The sequence below is a fragment of the Durio zibethinus genome, chromosome 1, assembly GCF_047325235.1.
Source record: "Durio zibethinus cultivar Kanyao isolate XHJ-2024 chromosome 1, ASM4732523v1, whole genome shotgun sequence".
Taxonomy (NCBI): Eukaryota; Viridiplantae; Streptophyta; class Magnoliopsida; order Malvales; family Malvaceae; genus Durio; species Durio zibethinus.
Window position 1 is genome coordinate 34,594,486 of NC_143162.1, and position 15,576 is coordinate 34,610,061.

The 15,576-nt window shown below is 34.2% G+C and overlaps 2 protein-coding genes across 3 annotated transcripts; both read right to left on the minus strand.

The window, feature by feature from the left end:
* Positions 1-490: 490 nt before the first annotated feature.
* LOC111279089 (protein DETOXIFICATION 48-like) lies at positions 491-2,590 on the minus strand. Its single transcript, XM_022865984.2, has 2 exons — positions 2,296-2,590; positions 491-2,193 (listed from the first exon to the last, which is right to left on the minus strand). Exons 1-2 carry the CDS (start codon positions 2,425-2,427, stop codon positions 640-642), a joined length of 1,686 nt encoding a protein of 561 aa, XP_022721719.1. The 5' UTR covers positions 2,428-2,590; the 3' UTR covers positions 491-639.
* A 2,596-nt stretch (positions 2,591-5,186) lies between these two features.
* Positions 5,187-12,741, minus strand: LOC111312502 (sucrose transport protein SUC4-like). 2 transcript variants are annotated; one of them, XM_089766537.1, is made up of 6 exons: positions 11,719-12,741; positions 9,770-10,518; positions 9,281-9,344; positions 9,152-9,195; positions 6,664-6,823; positions 5,187-5,562 (listed from the first exon to the last, which is right to left on the minus strand). In XM_089766537.1, exons 1-5 carry the CDS (start codon positions 12,236-12,238, stop codon positions 6,665-6,667), a joined length of 1,536 nt encoding a protein of 511 aa, XP_089622663.1. In that variant the 5' UTR covers positions 12,239-12,741; the 3' UTR covers positions 5,187-5,562; position 6,664. The 2 variants fall into 2 exon arrangements, with proteins under 2 accessions (XP_089622663.1, XP_089622657.1); XM_089766531.1 differs by lacking the exon at positions 5,187-5,562 and having other exon boundaries at positions 6,530-6,823; positions 11,719-12,647.
* Between the last annotated feature and the right edge of the window lie 2,835 nt (positions 12,742-15,576).

Consider the following 15,576-nt stretch of genomic DNA (forward strand, 5'->3'; position numbering starts at 1 on the left):
TTTTAATTGTAATTATAATAATATTTGTTATTGATTTTATTTTCACCGTAACTAATCTTTTTGCTTATCTAAATGAAGTCTATGATGATTTTTGGGGAAAAGCTATTATGCTAATTTTCCCTTTTTAGGAATTTGATCAAGCGTTGTTGCCTCAAAAGGAAGGGAATGACAAGAAAGGCAGGCTGAATCGCTTTCCACACGCCTTTAAACAAACGACAGCTTAACCCTTTTTTTTAACATTTTTTGTCCACCCTTTTCTCTCACTTCTCAATTGATCCAAACTATATTTAAATAGAATTAAATTTTTTTACAAGATCATAATTTAAAAATATAAAAAAATTATATATAATGAAATGAAATATCATTTGATTATTGTATAAGTTAATTTAATTAAATTTTAAATTAAAAAGTAGTTTTAGTATGTCTATTTCGTTTTACATTTATTATTAATACAAAATGGGGATTTTAAAAAACAAATAAAAGAAAATTAAGTTAAACAATAAATTAGATAAGCAAAAGGGGCTCTTGTCCGGTAGAAATTGGAGTAGGAAAAGTCCTAAAAACAAATTATATATAATTTTCACATTAAACCGTTTTATGAGGTAGGGGGAAAAAATGGGGGGTAATTACTGAGCTGAATTAATGCTCATCAGCGTGTGAGTTAGAGAGGAGAGGGTCTGTTTCAAGTGAAGTATACTTCACAAGTTCATCATTAATGCACACTATCCCTGCTTCAAGATCAGCCCTCCTGTTGTTGTTGTTGTTAGTTTCCTTGGGCTTAGGATTGGAGTGCTCTTCTTGTTTTGTTGAAATGGGCAATGGAGGAGCTGGTTTATTACCACTACTACAACTTGTTTGTGTAAGCACTCTTGCTCTCTCTACCTGAACCATCCAATCTGTTCTACAAAGAACTAATAACATGAGGAATACACAGGAAGCTTGAGCTGCAAGCAAGCCAAGCCAGAGCCCGGCAAACCCCATTTTGATCACGAACCCCATCAGGATTGCTACCGGCATCCCCACCAGGTAAAATGACCCCAAGTTTATGTTTGCTCCAATGGTTGGCCTGGCGCTACCTCTTAAAACCCCACATCCAGTTGTTTGAGGACAATTTCCAAGCTCACAAAGCCCAGCAATTGGCAATGCAACTGCTGTAAGCTCAAGGATTTCAGCATCACTGGTGAAAAACTTGCCCCATTGGTGTCTCATCGAGGTTGTGAACAACATCGCAGACAGCCCTATAGCTACGGCACAAAAGAGAGAAACGATCATGGAAATGCGAGCTTTTCCTGGCCTGTTTGCGCCAAGTTCGTTCCCAACTCTTGTGGATACTCCAACACTTAAAGCCGAGGGGAAGCAATAGACTAGAGAGGTTGTCTGAATAAGGATCCCCATGGAAGCAATTGTAGCCTTGGGGTTAACAAGTAAGCCAGACATCAATATCATGAATTCATACCACCACCATTCAAGGCAAACTGAGGCGCAAGTTGGCACAGCAAGAGCAAGCAGAGAGGACCATCCCCTTAGACAGTCAGTGCTTGGAGTTACCCAAGAATCTTTATATACACCGGAGAGGTAGACAAATGAAGAGAGCAAGACGAAGACGTTGAGATTAGTCCAAACCATAGCTATAGCCACCCCTGCTACACCAAGCTTGAAATGGGTAACAAGAAGCAAATTCAATGGGACGTGTAGAAGCACAGAGATGGCCGAACAGCAAGTTACGGGTAGTGTAATGCTTTGAGTCCTGAGGTAGATACGGAGTGGGTGAAGAAGTGAAAGGAAAAATAGGTCAGGAATGGAGAAAATAATAAATGTATGAGCCACGGATGATATTTCCTGGTCTTGACCACACCAAAGAAGGATCGCTTTCATGTTGACCCACATGAAAGAGATAGGGATAGAAGCGGAGAGGAGGAGAAGCACCGTTCTTTGTAGGGTTAAACCAAGAAGTTTCCCTTGTTTGGCACCATAAGCTTGTCCACAAATAGGTTCCATTCCCATGGCTAAACCAGAGAGTACAGAGTAGCCAGTAATGTTTGCCACACCAATGGCAAGAGAGCCACCAGCAAGCTCAAGTTGTCCAAGATAGCCAAGAAAGAGCATGGAGATCATGGCTCTTGTATATAGGAGTAAACTACTGATCGCTGTCGGGCCTGAGATCTTCCCTATGGCTTTGATTTCTTCCAGGGCCTGAATGCAAACAAAGCAAGATAATAAGCCATTGGCCGATAAATAAACAAGTACCCTTTTGTAAATGGCTACAGAAACATAACATAGAAGCTGTTTTTATACCTCAGAGGGAGTTGGCAATCTATGTAGTTGTTCTTCATCATCATTGGAAAAATCCACAGTTTTTTTTAAAGGGGTTTTGCCAGAAGGGATCGGAAATGAGGACATAGGAGAAGATGGCTTTGAGTTATACATAGCTAAAGGTTAGCTATCTTAATTTCTGGATAAAAGAAGTTATGGGAAAAAAGAAAAGAAAAGGAAGGGATGGATGAATGGATATTGTTTAAATGGGATTGATTGCAAGGGTACAGAAACCCTGGCTGTGCTTATGCGGCTTTGTTTGTTTTGAGGGTGCTATGGGGTTTGGGGAGCGGAGAAATGCCGATATTTATACAGAGGTGATTGGGGCCTACTGTTTGGGTTCTCAGAAGTGAATGCTAGAAAAGCGTCTGTTCAAAAATGCTTTGGAAGTTGGACGGGGTGGGGGACGCCCAACCTATCCTTTTTTAGCCTTTTTTTTTTTTTCTCTCTTCTTCGCTCTTTTTAATTTTTATCCCCGTCCCTGAATGCCAACGTTAGTCACTTCGAATTTGTTTTCCTTTTGTTCAACAACCGAGGAGGAGACTATATTGAGAGAAGGAGAGCAGAAGTATGAGTGTGAAAGGGAACCAGATGTAGCCAGCCTTGTTCTCATCTTTTCTTTATATAATATATAATATATTATTAGTAAGATGTGTTGAAACCCCACGAAGGTGATTTTGTATGTATAGCATTTTTTTTGCTGTCAATGAAAAATTATTGGGTAAATTGATTAAGTGGTTAATCTTGGAAACCATTCTCTGATCATAATTCTTTAGGTTATTGTATATATTAGAGATAATTAGAGAAGTTTATCTTGAATTTGTCAAGTGGGTGTGGATTGACAAGCAAGTTAATTTGATCCTTTGCTTGACGAAATGACAGGAGCATATTGGGTTTTTTTTTTTTTTTTGACAATATCCGCTAATGCTGTTATATATAACTTTGTTTGAATGTTCTAATTAAGATAGCCATGCATGGTCCATTTTCGCACAACCAATGTGATAAACCCATTCCAAGCACCGCTTTTTTTTTTTCTGCAACAACTGGAAAATCCGATCCCTTGACTACTTACCCAACATGAGAGGTGACAAGCTTTTTCTAATATCTGTGTTTCCGGTCCCATCTGTTATGGCTTTCTCTGTTTACAACTTCATTCCTTTTGAAGGCAATGAGTAAGAGAGTGAAGAAGATATCGGCATGTGATCGAAGCAAATAAAATATACTTAATATTGCTACAAACGTGTGGTGGAGTTTCTTTCTCTAACACATATGGCTAATAAGTTTGTTGTTACTGCATCGGTGATTAAAAAAAAAATAAAGAATTCCTTGCTGCTGCTCCATCACGAGATATGCTAAGATCTTAGCCTGATATAAAACATTACTGCTACTGTTCAGTCTAGTGGGGGTTAATAATATAGTAGTAGTAATAATAATAAGCTGACGAGTTTCGGTTTCCTGATCCTCCAAGTTCCTCATTCCCAGGTGTCGGGATTGCCGGGTTCCAAAGATTGCAAGATTTTGAGAGATGAGATGGGCAAAGAAACTGCCCTGTTTTCCAAATGGGGGAACAAAATCATGATTTGTTTGCGGGAAACTCGAGAGCTTAAGGAAATGAACTAAACAGTTAACATGTGGGGACTTAATTAGGGCTTCAAGTGACCAATAAGTGTCATATCCAGTGGATTTTTTCTTATAATAAAAAAAAAGAAGAAAAATGGGTTCTTCTTCTTGTTTAAAAAGATTATCTTCATGGGTATGTGGAGGTAGGTGTTGTGTCATGAACGGGACCACCAAGAGTGTTAATGGAGATGACAATAGATGGCCGTACGGAAAACCGGCAGATGGAAGAAAGGGAACACCGAGAGACAATTACGTGCTCCAATTACAACCATTTAATTTGTGTCCCTTTTCTCACAACAGATATGGGATTGTCGCTCTACGGGAGAGAGACCCTTGGCTATGGCTGCGACTGCCAACCCTACCATCAACCCCCCCCCCCCCCCCCCACTTCCCAATCAAGCAGAACACCTTAACCCTCTTTTTCTTTTTCTTTTTTGCTTTCTTATTTTGCTCAGCCTGCAGCACTGGGGGGGGGGGGGAAGCTTCAAGAATCAGTTTTGCTGTGTTTCTTATTACTAAAAGATACTATAAGATATTACTTCTTCTCTGAAATCCATACGTACCCCTCCCCAATGTCAGACTCCATTTGCTTCCAGCTCAATAAGTTGCTGTAGATGAGAGCAATGTTTCATGCAACTCAACCAATCCGACAAATGTCCGTCTCAGATTTTTGAAAAAATGTGAATCCAATTTCGAATTTAGCATTTCCAATTGGGAAGTGGGGTTCACCAGAGTTAGATCCCACACCAAAATGTAAAATTAAAAGTTGACAAGTTCTAGGATCACAAGACTGAGTGAACGATGATGATGCTGTTCGTTTCTACCGTTTATTCAGAGAAAAAAAAAATCATAAAGAAGAAAATGAAAACATTTTACACAAGTTGTTTTTGAAGTGGAGTTCAGAACTTTTATAGGCATCACGAAGAGCTTCGCACAATACCAAATATACAAGTTCAATTGAGGAAAAGGTGTGCAACAGTGACAAGACCTTTTAGGATTGGACATATATAAAGATTATGTTATATACTTTGTCTCGAAACTCGAACAAATTCATAGATTCCATACTTCTCTTTCCGCCCTTTTTTGGTTGTCCCCAAAAAAGGTTTGATGCTTCTTGAACAAAAAAAAAGGGGTGGGGGGGAGGGTTTATGCTTGCTGTGCCTTAAGGAAAAAATAGATCATTTGTCAACAATTTCAGCTTTGATGGAACTTGAATGTTTAAAGAGTGAAATGCTTGAAATTTATTTTTTTTTGGGTGCAGGGAAAAGTCACAAATATTCCATTATTACCACTGTTTTCCTGTTTCCAATGTTCCATCCAAATGCCACAGCTGTGTCTCTACAGATATATACAAATGGCACGAAAATCAATGCATTCAGGCACATTGAGAGTACAACTTTTTTGTTTTTACCACAGCATGAGTAGAAAGTTCTTCAATCAGGGGCTCCAGAAAAGATAAAAATGTTACAGTACAGTTAATCAGCCGCAAGACTAGGATTTTCTTTTGCATGATTGTTTGGATCAAATTTTGTACTCTAAAGCAGACTCAGGGTCTTTTAAATGCTGTTCTCAGGCTCGATAGAAAGTGTTATGGGGAAGCATTGAAAGCAAAACAGCCTTTCATGGATACTGGTAAAGTGCAATAAACACCAGAATTTATTCCAATGTTCAGATGGCAAGCAAGCAACACAAATAGGGGAAAATATATGTAAAAACATAATAAAAGAACAGAACAATCATAAAGATCAATCTCCCATAAAAATCAATGAAGCTTTTTTCAAAAAAATCAGAGCATAAAGGACATGTCTCCATCAAGGTTTCCATCAGCACAACTCACACATTGTTGGCCACAAAGCACAATTCACCACCTTCATACAAGAAATTCGGGCACAAAGTGTTTGGGATTCCAATACATCATAATTGGACCACAAATGGGCAATTACAAGATTTCCTTTCACCCAAAAAATTTTAAATAAATTTAAAAAAATTGATGTTTTCATAGGGAATAGATCCCAATCAGCATCAACTTATCTTGGTGCTAAGGGAAATAGAAGTCTTGGGACTAATTCTCGAATCAAACACTCAAGGCTTTCACCAACATTTTTCCAGAAGGTGGGCAGATTTTTCATTCAAAAAAAAAATCTCCACTAATTTTAGGTAACTTGTCTCATCCAGCATTCAATGAAGGCTATAATACATCTTTCTGTTTTTATGGGACAAACTTCATTGAAAGCTACAAATATTTGTTACCATTACATTTAAGTTGCTATCATGATCGCTGTGCGAAATAATGCCCCATTACTATTTCATTTTCAATCATTATTCCAAGTGGTGTCCATTTCCATTTTGAAGGGCGACCTCAATTAGTAATTCTGGAAACTTACTGTTCTGCGAACAATATTGTTTTAGGTTTCAGGTTTCCCAATCTTAGTTGTGAAGGTGTAGAGTTCTATAAGACGTAAAAGCGTCAAAACTCATGCTTTACAACATACTACATTATTAGCTGAAAACTTCAGCTCATTTACTAGTAGGAAACCAATGTAAATGAAGCTGCAGCCAGCATTTTAGTGTTTCAAATGTCAAATGAAATAATGTATTGGCAAACAAAACCCTAGATCATAATGATTTTATTGATCAATAAAATAACAATCGCTATATACAAATTCATGTTATCTGAACAATTTAATGTTCATGTTGATGACAAACAAAAAATAAGGTACAACAAAATACCTCATGGGAGGGGCCTGGTCTTCTGTGAACTACTTCGAGGGATAGCCAAGATTGCTATCAGCCCACTGGTGAGGGCTGCAACACCTGCCACAGCAAAAGCTGGTGAGTTTCCACCACCAAGTAGTTGATCCCATGGTCCACTTCCCACAGACACCACAACCTGTTGTTAACAACCGAAGTTTCACTATTTAAATTGAAAGATAATAGAAGATTTTCCATCACATTAACAATAGAACATTATGGTATTGAGTAATATAACTGCTTAATGCTAAGCCCTAAGGATGGAAGGCATTTAGAAGAACATAATTGATGTGGTAAGGGAAATATATTGGACAAATACTTTAATAACATATCAAAATTGCCATTGTTATTTTCATCTTACATTTACTAAGGGTTTAAGAACATGTAAACTTAAAATTCAATGTGCTACCAGATGTTCAGACTCAAAGCAACATTCTGAAGCTACCAGTCCTGGTTGTAAAATTAATCTGGGGTTAGCATTAAAATTAGAAATTTCAAACAGAAAAACACCAATAAATTATAACTCCACAGAAGTTTGAGCAAAGTACTAACAGTCGCAATATATTATGGAAACTGAAGTACAGTTATCATAGAAAGGAAAAGCCTTTGATCAGTTTGAAACACTCATGGTAAAGGCGGACCTTTAGCAGCTAGAATGGATCCAAGTTTAGAAAGGATAACATTGTCTTTGCACTGAAACGAAGCAGGACTAACCATATGAAATTATGAACAAATACAAACGATGAGGTGTTCCAAATTAGTTGCCCATACATATGCAACAATGTTTCATAAAGCATTTTAATGACCTTTATTTTTCTGTTAAACATAAGCAAGCCACTGCTTCTCCCAAATTTTCAAATGATTATTATCCAAAGTCTCCAAACTTTCATCTTTATAATCAGAGAATTAAAAATGTTCCTAAGAGTTATTTTTTACATACACATGTAAATAAAATTATTTAAGTCAAATAAAACAGTATCTTAAGACCATATCATGTCAAAAACAAGTTATATTTAAACACTAAGAATTTCCAGAAAAAGAAAATTTACAGAAGTTGAAAACTAAACTATAAAAAGTGATACACTAATGAATCATCTTCCATCAAATTGTTAACAGTAGATGTCTAATATTATCTAATGGTTGATGCTAGCATGCATGCATTCTCTGTGTGCATGTGTGTGTCTGTGAGAAAGCATTCTTGTTCCTATTAAAATCTTTGGCAAGTTGAACATGAAATAACAACTCCTCCCAAACCTTATCATTATTCACAACAAACGCAAGTTAACATGATTCCAACATATAAATTATTTGAATGACATTAAGAAGCATGAATTTTTTAAAATCATTTAAGAAATTTTTATGAAAGTTAGAAAACCAGGCCTCTTCAATTTCTCCAATGGGTAATAATGAATGAGACGATCATTTGGAAATGCAGTGGTCCTATACGCTAGACAGCCTATTATATCTGAATGACATTAAGAAGAATGAATTGCTTAAACCTCATCTAAGAAATTAATAAGGCTGAAAACCCAGTCCACTTCAATTTTTCAAATTTGCATCAATGAATGAGATGATCATTTCAAACACAGTATGATTGACAAGCTGATACCACATTTTTATTTCCAATTAGATAAACCATCAAACCAAAAAGTTAACTGAGGCTATCAGTGATGTGATGAAGATTGAAAGCCATTCAACAGGTGATTGTATTAGGTCAAGAATATGTGATACTACCAAATAAATATTTTAGTGATATCTCCATAAGTAGTAGGTGAAAATGGATAGCCGCTTCTAGGCATATAAATATAGTCCATGACTTTTAGCACTCCATGTGATAGCATGTCTTTTAGCACTCCATGTGATAGCATGTTTGTCTTCACGATAAGACCAACTATAAAAAGATTATTGGAAAAACATGCTATTTTCATCAAACAATTAGCTTATAGGAACGTCTACAATTTATGGACCCTGCACCAACAATGACTCTGCCTCACCACCCAGATCAGCTTGGTATCAAGGGCTTAATTCATGGATTGGAAATGGGAACAGGGACAAGTGAGACATTCCCTGCAGTGCCTGGACATCAATGTAATTTTTGATATACTATATGATTAATTTAGTAAATTTTTGGATCAATTTTCTTGAGGATTGACTCCCATTTAGATGCTAATTCTTATTTAAGTAGCTTATCTAAGTATAATAGGTGCCAAATGTGCAAGTGAATGTTACAACCTTTTAGTTCTTTTAAAAAAAATCATAATCAACTCAGTGTCCTGTCCCGATCATGAATCCACAACGGCAGGGAAGGGATGTCAATTGAAGTTAGGGACAGAGACAGGGAGAATTAATCAATACCAATCAAGTTCAGTTTAGCCCCTTTCTCCCCTCTCTCACCCAATAACAACAACAAAAAGAATGAAACAAGAAGATAGATCATAGTAAAATGTGTTCAGGTGCAAAGCAATACCTGTGGAATAACAATAGCAAGATTTAGGACACCCATCGATAATCCTGTGGAAAACAACCAAGAGAATCAGTGCCTTAACCACCTCTCCGAAAGGTAAATTCTAGATACAAAAATTAAAATATTGGCTACCTTGGCCAAGTCCCAAAGACTCAATACGTGTTGATATCAAGGCATATGGAACACTATAAGTAATCTGAAAAAAGGACCAATAGCATTAGTTAAATGCACAAACTGAATGCTCCCAATTTTTTTTAAAAAAAAAGATTAATTGTGACATTAACAGAACCAAGCTAACCTAAGGCCCTGTCATAGTTTGGGCCCATTTTAAAGATCCAACTATCATATGCTAAGAATGTTGACCACTAAATTGCAGTCAATAGGATTGATGTTTAAGTACTTTCATGCCGTAAGATTGATGATGTTTTATGCTTTGAACCAAGAAGATCACCAAGTTGAGAATGATTAAACGGTAATCTTCGGAATGCCAACGCAGAGTAGCCAGATGTTGATTATACAAAGTCCAGGTGGAGAAAACAAATATCTCTGATTCTCTATGCCTTATTCAAGAATTAAATTAAGAAATCACATGATTTCTGTAGGAGAAAAAGAGCAGCTTACCGCCAATGGAACACCAAGAATGGAAAAAATCACTAGTGCAGCAATCACAATGCCACCTGGGGGTAGATAATGGCCAATATAATCCATATGATTGGCCATGTATGATAGAATGAGCATTGAGAGAAAACATAGAGCCATGAGAATGTTTGAAACTCCCCAGACAAAACCAGCTCCCCATTTGCTACAAAGCTTCTCCATAAGCACAGAAGTAATTCCCAGAGCAACTGAATTCAACATCAATCCAAATGCACCCATTCTGACCCCAGCATTATAATTCTCCCCTTCATTTGGCTGACCACCATAGATCTCTCTACCCATCCAGTCAGTATCAAAAAGAAGAAAAGGGAACCATCCAATCCAATTCAGTGCAGTAACAGACAAGATTATCCAAATAGGCCCTGAGAAATATCTAAATGTTCCAAATAATTCCCATAGAAAAGCTTCTTCAGCTTGGCCACCTGACTGTTCAGGTCCCTGTTCGTGAGAAGGTATAGATCTATCAAATGAACCTAGAGGCACTTCCTTAGCAGCTAAAACACTTAGATATGTTGTAATTGCAATAAAAATAATATCTACAAAGAATGCAGACTTGAGATTTGCACAGTCAACATCACAGGCAGCTGTCACGGTAAATGGAAGAATCTTAAACCAACCACTGTACGATCCTGTTGCAAAGCCAAGAATATTGCCGACAGCCATGAATAGTGAGAAGTAAGCATTTGCCACTCGAGTTCTTCGATGATCCTTTCCTAACATAAGAGAGAGACAGAAGATAATGTCAATTTGTAGCTGGTTTCATGGATTTTATATTTATACATGAAATGGTTGCAGACACAATACTTTACTGGTATTTGACAATACAAATAACCCCAACATTGTAATTTTAATTGTTTGTGTACATATGACATGGCAAAACAGGTAAAAACAGATAGATCTCCACTTGCTTTCTGCTTAAAAATTTCAAACCGGCAACAACAGCTATCAAGTTTCTCTTATTGATTCTATGTGGAGGAACTTGACGTATTATTATCATGAAATGTTGTAGTATAGCCTCAGGTGCCTATGACGAGGATACCCTATTGAAAACTTTTTGACAAAGAAGTTTGGCTCCGTGCTCGACAGTCACATTCTAAGAAGTATTACAAAAGAAATTTTAAACAAGAAGATTTATCTCTTAAAATGGAAATTTTATGATAATTACTATGAGATAAAGGAATAAACAAAAACCAAGAGAAGAGTTTGTATGACTAGTTCTTTTTTTTTTTTTGCTAACTACTTCAAGAAATTGCAAGAGCTGTTTGCAGTGGGTATTTTTAAGCTCTAATAAAACTCGCGGACTTACCATGCATCACCCATGATTGCTAAAGATGTGGGTTCGAAACCAGCTGATTAGCATAAGTACCATAAAACGAACAATTTTGGAAGGTTATTCATTCTTGCAGGCAATGAACTTATTATGTAATTGTTAAATGATCTGATCAAGCTCCATTTAATAAAGACCCTAAATTGGTAATACTTATCTACTTAAATATATTCAAGCAGCACATTGCACTTGCAAACAACCAAACTCAATTGAAGCAATCAAATAGTCCAACAAATTGTACGGAACTAAATTTAAGAAAAAATTATTGTAATCTAATTATTATAACAACAACGATATGCAGGTGAAGGGGCACAACCGTCAACTGAATATTTTAAAAAGATTAAGTTTCGACAAGCACTAAAGGCACAATCATAAAAAGTTATAGTATCAATGATCAAATGTAAAATAATTTATATTCCATGATGAGTGATGACTTCTTTGCTTTGCTTTACTTTACTTTTTTAAAATACGCCACCGAAAACGAAATAATCAGATTTTTCCCATTAAAAAATTAAGCTCACAGCATCTTCTAGGGTTTTACTTTTATATCATTCTAATAAAAAAATTAAAACAAAAAAAAACTAACCAGTGAGATCAGCAAGAAGAGCTCTACAAGGACCTTGAGTCATGTTATTAGCAACGTCGAGAATCCAAAACCCGAAAACAAACGCCACGATAGCTCTCGACCGAGAGCTTCCAGTATCGCCGAACAACCATCCGATGTCGGCGGAGTGACCAATGATCAAAACGGCGACGATAATCGAAAGTGCACCAGCCACAATAAAAGGTCGGCGACGACCGAACTTGCTGGTGCATCGATCGCTCATGTGGCCCACCAGTGGTTGCACCAGGAGGCCTGAAAGCGGCCCGCAAAGCCATATGATACTGGCCCACTTATGAGGTATACCTAGCTCTTGAACGTAAGGTGTCAAGAGAGAGAGCTGTAAAGCCCAACCGAATTGTATCCCGCACGCCACGGAGGCGACACGAAGCAGCCGCCGGAGTGGAACTCTAGCTTGAACCGGCGGTCGAGCCGCCGCTCGAGTTGAAGACGATGTTGAAGGTCTCCCTCTTGCTTGTTGGCGGTATGCTTCAGGGATCGCCATCCCTTCCCTTTGAATTTCAACGATTCTATCTTTCTTTCTCTATAACCGTTTCTGTTTCTCTCTCCAAAACCGGATTTTCTGGTTCTCTGGTCGTTGAAATTTTGAGCTTCCGTCGAGAGACGTGGCGGTTGCCGTTGAGAGAGTGGAGAAAAGACTGGTTGGTTAGACTGTGACGAAAGAATCAACGAGGAAATCGAAATGGCCTGCGAGTTGAAGAAAATTACAAACAAAGCCACACATGAATAGATGTTAGAAAATAGGAGATTGACTGAATTGGAAATTTTTAGCCTATTTCAAGGGCAAATCTCGGAGCAGATATTTTTGTTGGTTTTGGACCAGCATCGTAACCTCAACTGCCAAGGTTTCTTTCTCCCACAATAAGATCTCAGTGTCAAAATTCTAGGACTCCTCTCCTATTTACGAAACCACCCCTTTAAAAATACAAAACAACATGGTCATTTTAGACAAAATTTAAACAAATCTAAATAATTAAAGATATCGTTATTATGAAAACGGTCGTTGGATTAAGGTGTTTTTTAAATAAAGTTGATAATTTATGTATTTATATTATTATTATTTTATATTTAATATATATAATATAAAAATTATTATATTGCAACTTATGTGATATGCTAAATAAAAAAAGCATTTATTTTTTCCTTTTTTTTTTTGGCTTTTGGTTGTTAAATTAAAGTTAAAATAAAGAGCTTATGCTTATTTGCCAAGTATTCCCAAAGATTGCTTCACTTTCTTGCTAGATAGTCCTTTTATCAATTTCCTTTAACTTTTCTGACCAAACTCTTTATCTCTTTCTTTATCAACTAATATTAATTATTTTTTAAATTTCAAATTTATTCTTAAAATTTTTTTATTATAATAACCCCCAACTTCAATAACATTCAATTTATCAAAAGATAGTCGGCATTAATCATTACTTTTTTAAATACATTATTAGACGCTTTCATGCTGCAAGAAAGAAAGTGCGCTTGGATGGCAACATGGTTTTAGAATGCCTTTTGTCATTTTTATCTTTCCTGTCTACGTATGATTAGTCCAGGTGTCACTACTTTGGTCACTGTCTCTCCTTTCAACAAACCCAAACGTAAATAGTTTAATTAAATAACTGGTTGCATGAGGTTAATTATAATTATGATTAATTAGGTTGGCAATTGTGGTTTGGCCAAGGACAAATAATTAAAGTTTGATGATCATGAATGATGTTTGAGATGACAGATATGGTATTTATTGAAATTGTTTTTAGTGAGGAATGTGATTTTGGAAACCCCTGTATAATTACATGCTTGATTATATAGTTTGGATGTTGACATGGTTTTAACAGTAAATATTCTTGAGCTTAAAAAATTGGTTCTGAAAAAATTAAAAATAATAAAATTAAAATTAATTATGAGATATATATTTGAATAATAAAATAATAATAATGGTGACGCAAAAATGAAAAGTTGATCATTATGGATTTTATTTTAAAAGTTTATAGATAAATTATTTATATATTTTTTAATACTATTTATAATATTAAGAATTTTAAAATTTTAATTCAATAAAAAAAATAATACATATTATTTATAATAAAATTTAATTAAAATATAATAATTTTTATTATATAGTAATAAATTTGTTTATATTAAATTATAAAGATATTTTAAAATTTATAAATCAAAAAATAAATAATAATGATTAAATGGCATGAAAATCTTTATAACATTAAGGGAAAAAAAAAAGACAAAATATAAATAAAACCTGCAAAGATAATGGAAAACTTTCAACTGGAGCTCTTACCTCCAAACTCCAGTTGATAAACAGAGGTCATCATGCCTCACTGATGTTATCCTGACACTTTGGCAATGTGATTTGCATTAAAAAAAAAAAAAAACGAGTTATCACACTAAAACGAAAATGTAGTGACTTTCATTTGACCTCTTAATCAAATTTAAAATGTTAAAATTGAAATTTAATTAGTTTATATAATTATTTTTAATAAATAATATTAATAAATATAAAATTTAAATATTAATGTTTATAAATTATTTATCAATAAAAATCACGACCATTTTTATTAAAAAAAAAAAAAAATGCCATATATTTGCTTGCTTATGCCGCAAACAGATTCTTTTGAGTTTGCAACAGCTAAGAAATCATGATGATGGATGCAAAGAAAAATAACAGGAAATTATTGTTAAAGATATAAACCATGACATCAACTAAAAACTTTATGAAACACCCTTTTTATTTAACCCTTGATTAATGCATAAATAAATTTCTTTAAAGAAATCTAATGAGTTAATTAACTTATCATTTTGTTTGAGTTGGATAGATCTATTATATTTCAATAACTTCATCTGGATACACTAAAATGAAAGATGGAAGGTCAGAGTTAGAATTTTTTGTAAGTTACTATTAATTGATGATTTTAATTTAATAAAATTAGTTAACAAATTTAATTTTAATGCAAAATAAATATGAAAGTTTAATTAATTTAATATAATTATTTAAGTGTAGGTTTTACACTCTTATTATGTCGATGTGGTATAACTGTTGTATAAGCTTTTGATTTGATAAAATTTTAATAAAAAATTTATTAAAATTATTTAAATATAAAATTAAAATATTTTCTTTACTTTTGATATTAGATAACTATCCATTAAAAAATCGTTACGCGAAGAAAAAAATTATAATTATTTCGGAATTGTTTTACTTTCGTAGTTTTAAGATGATTACTTAAATAGCTATGTTTGATCTTACATGTGTGATGTTTTAATTTTTACATAATAATCTTAGGTTAAATACTTTTACATTGATGTACTTTCTCTATTCAAATAGTTAAATTCTAATTTTTCGTTCTCAATTAAAAACTTCTTTTAAACTTTTTTTTCCTAAGCCGTGACATATAAAATGATGGGAATTTGTCATCTCATATCTCTAACAAAGGAGCAAAATTACCCCTTCAAAAAGTCTTTGAACCCTAATTAAATTAAGGAAAAAATCATTATAGGCCCTTTTTAACATCTAAGATGATAGATAAAATAAAATAATAATTATTTTATATTATATTTAATTTATATTTAAAAAAATAATATTGCAAGAAATATTAATTATTATATTAACACAAAATAATTCAATTTTTTTAAAAAAATATTATTTTTAATTATTATGATAGAATTTACATATTTTATTATATTTTAAAAAATTATATTAATAATTTAAATTATATAAAATTTTAAAAAATAATTTTAATCAATAAATAAATTATTCTATTTTAATTTTTATACATATTAAACATAAAATAATATAATATAATTTTATTTTATATTTATTCGTAA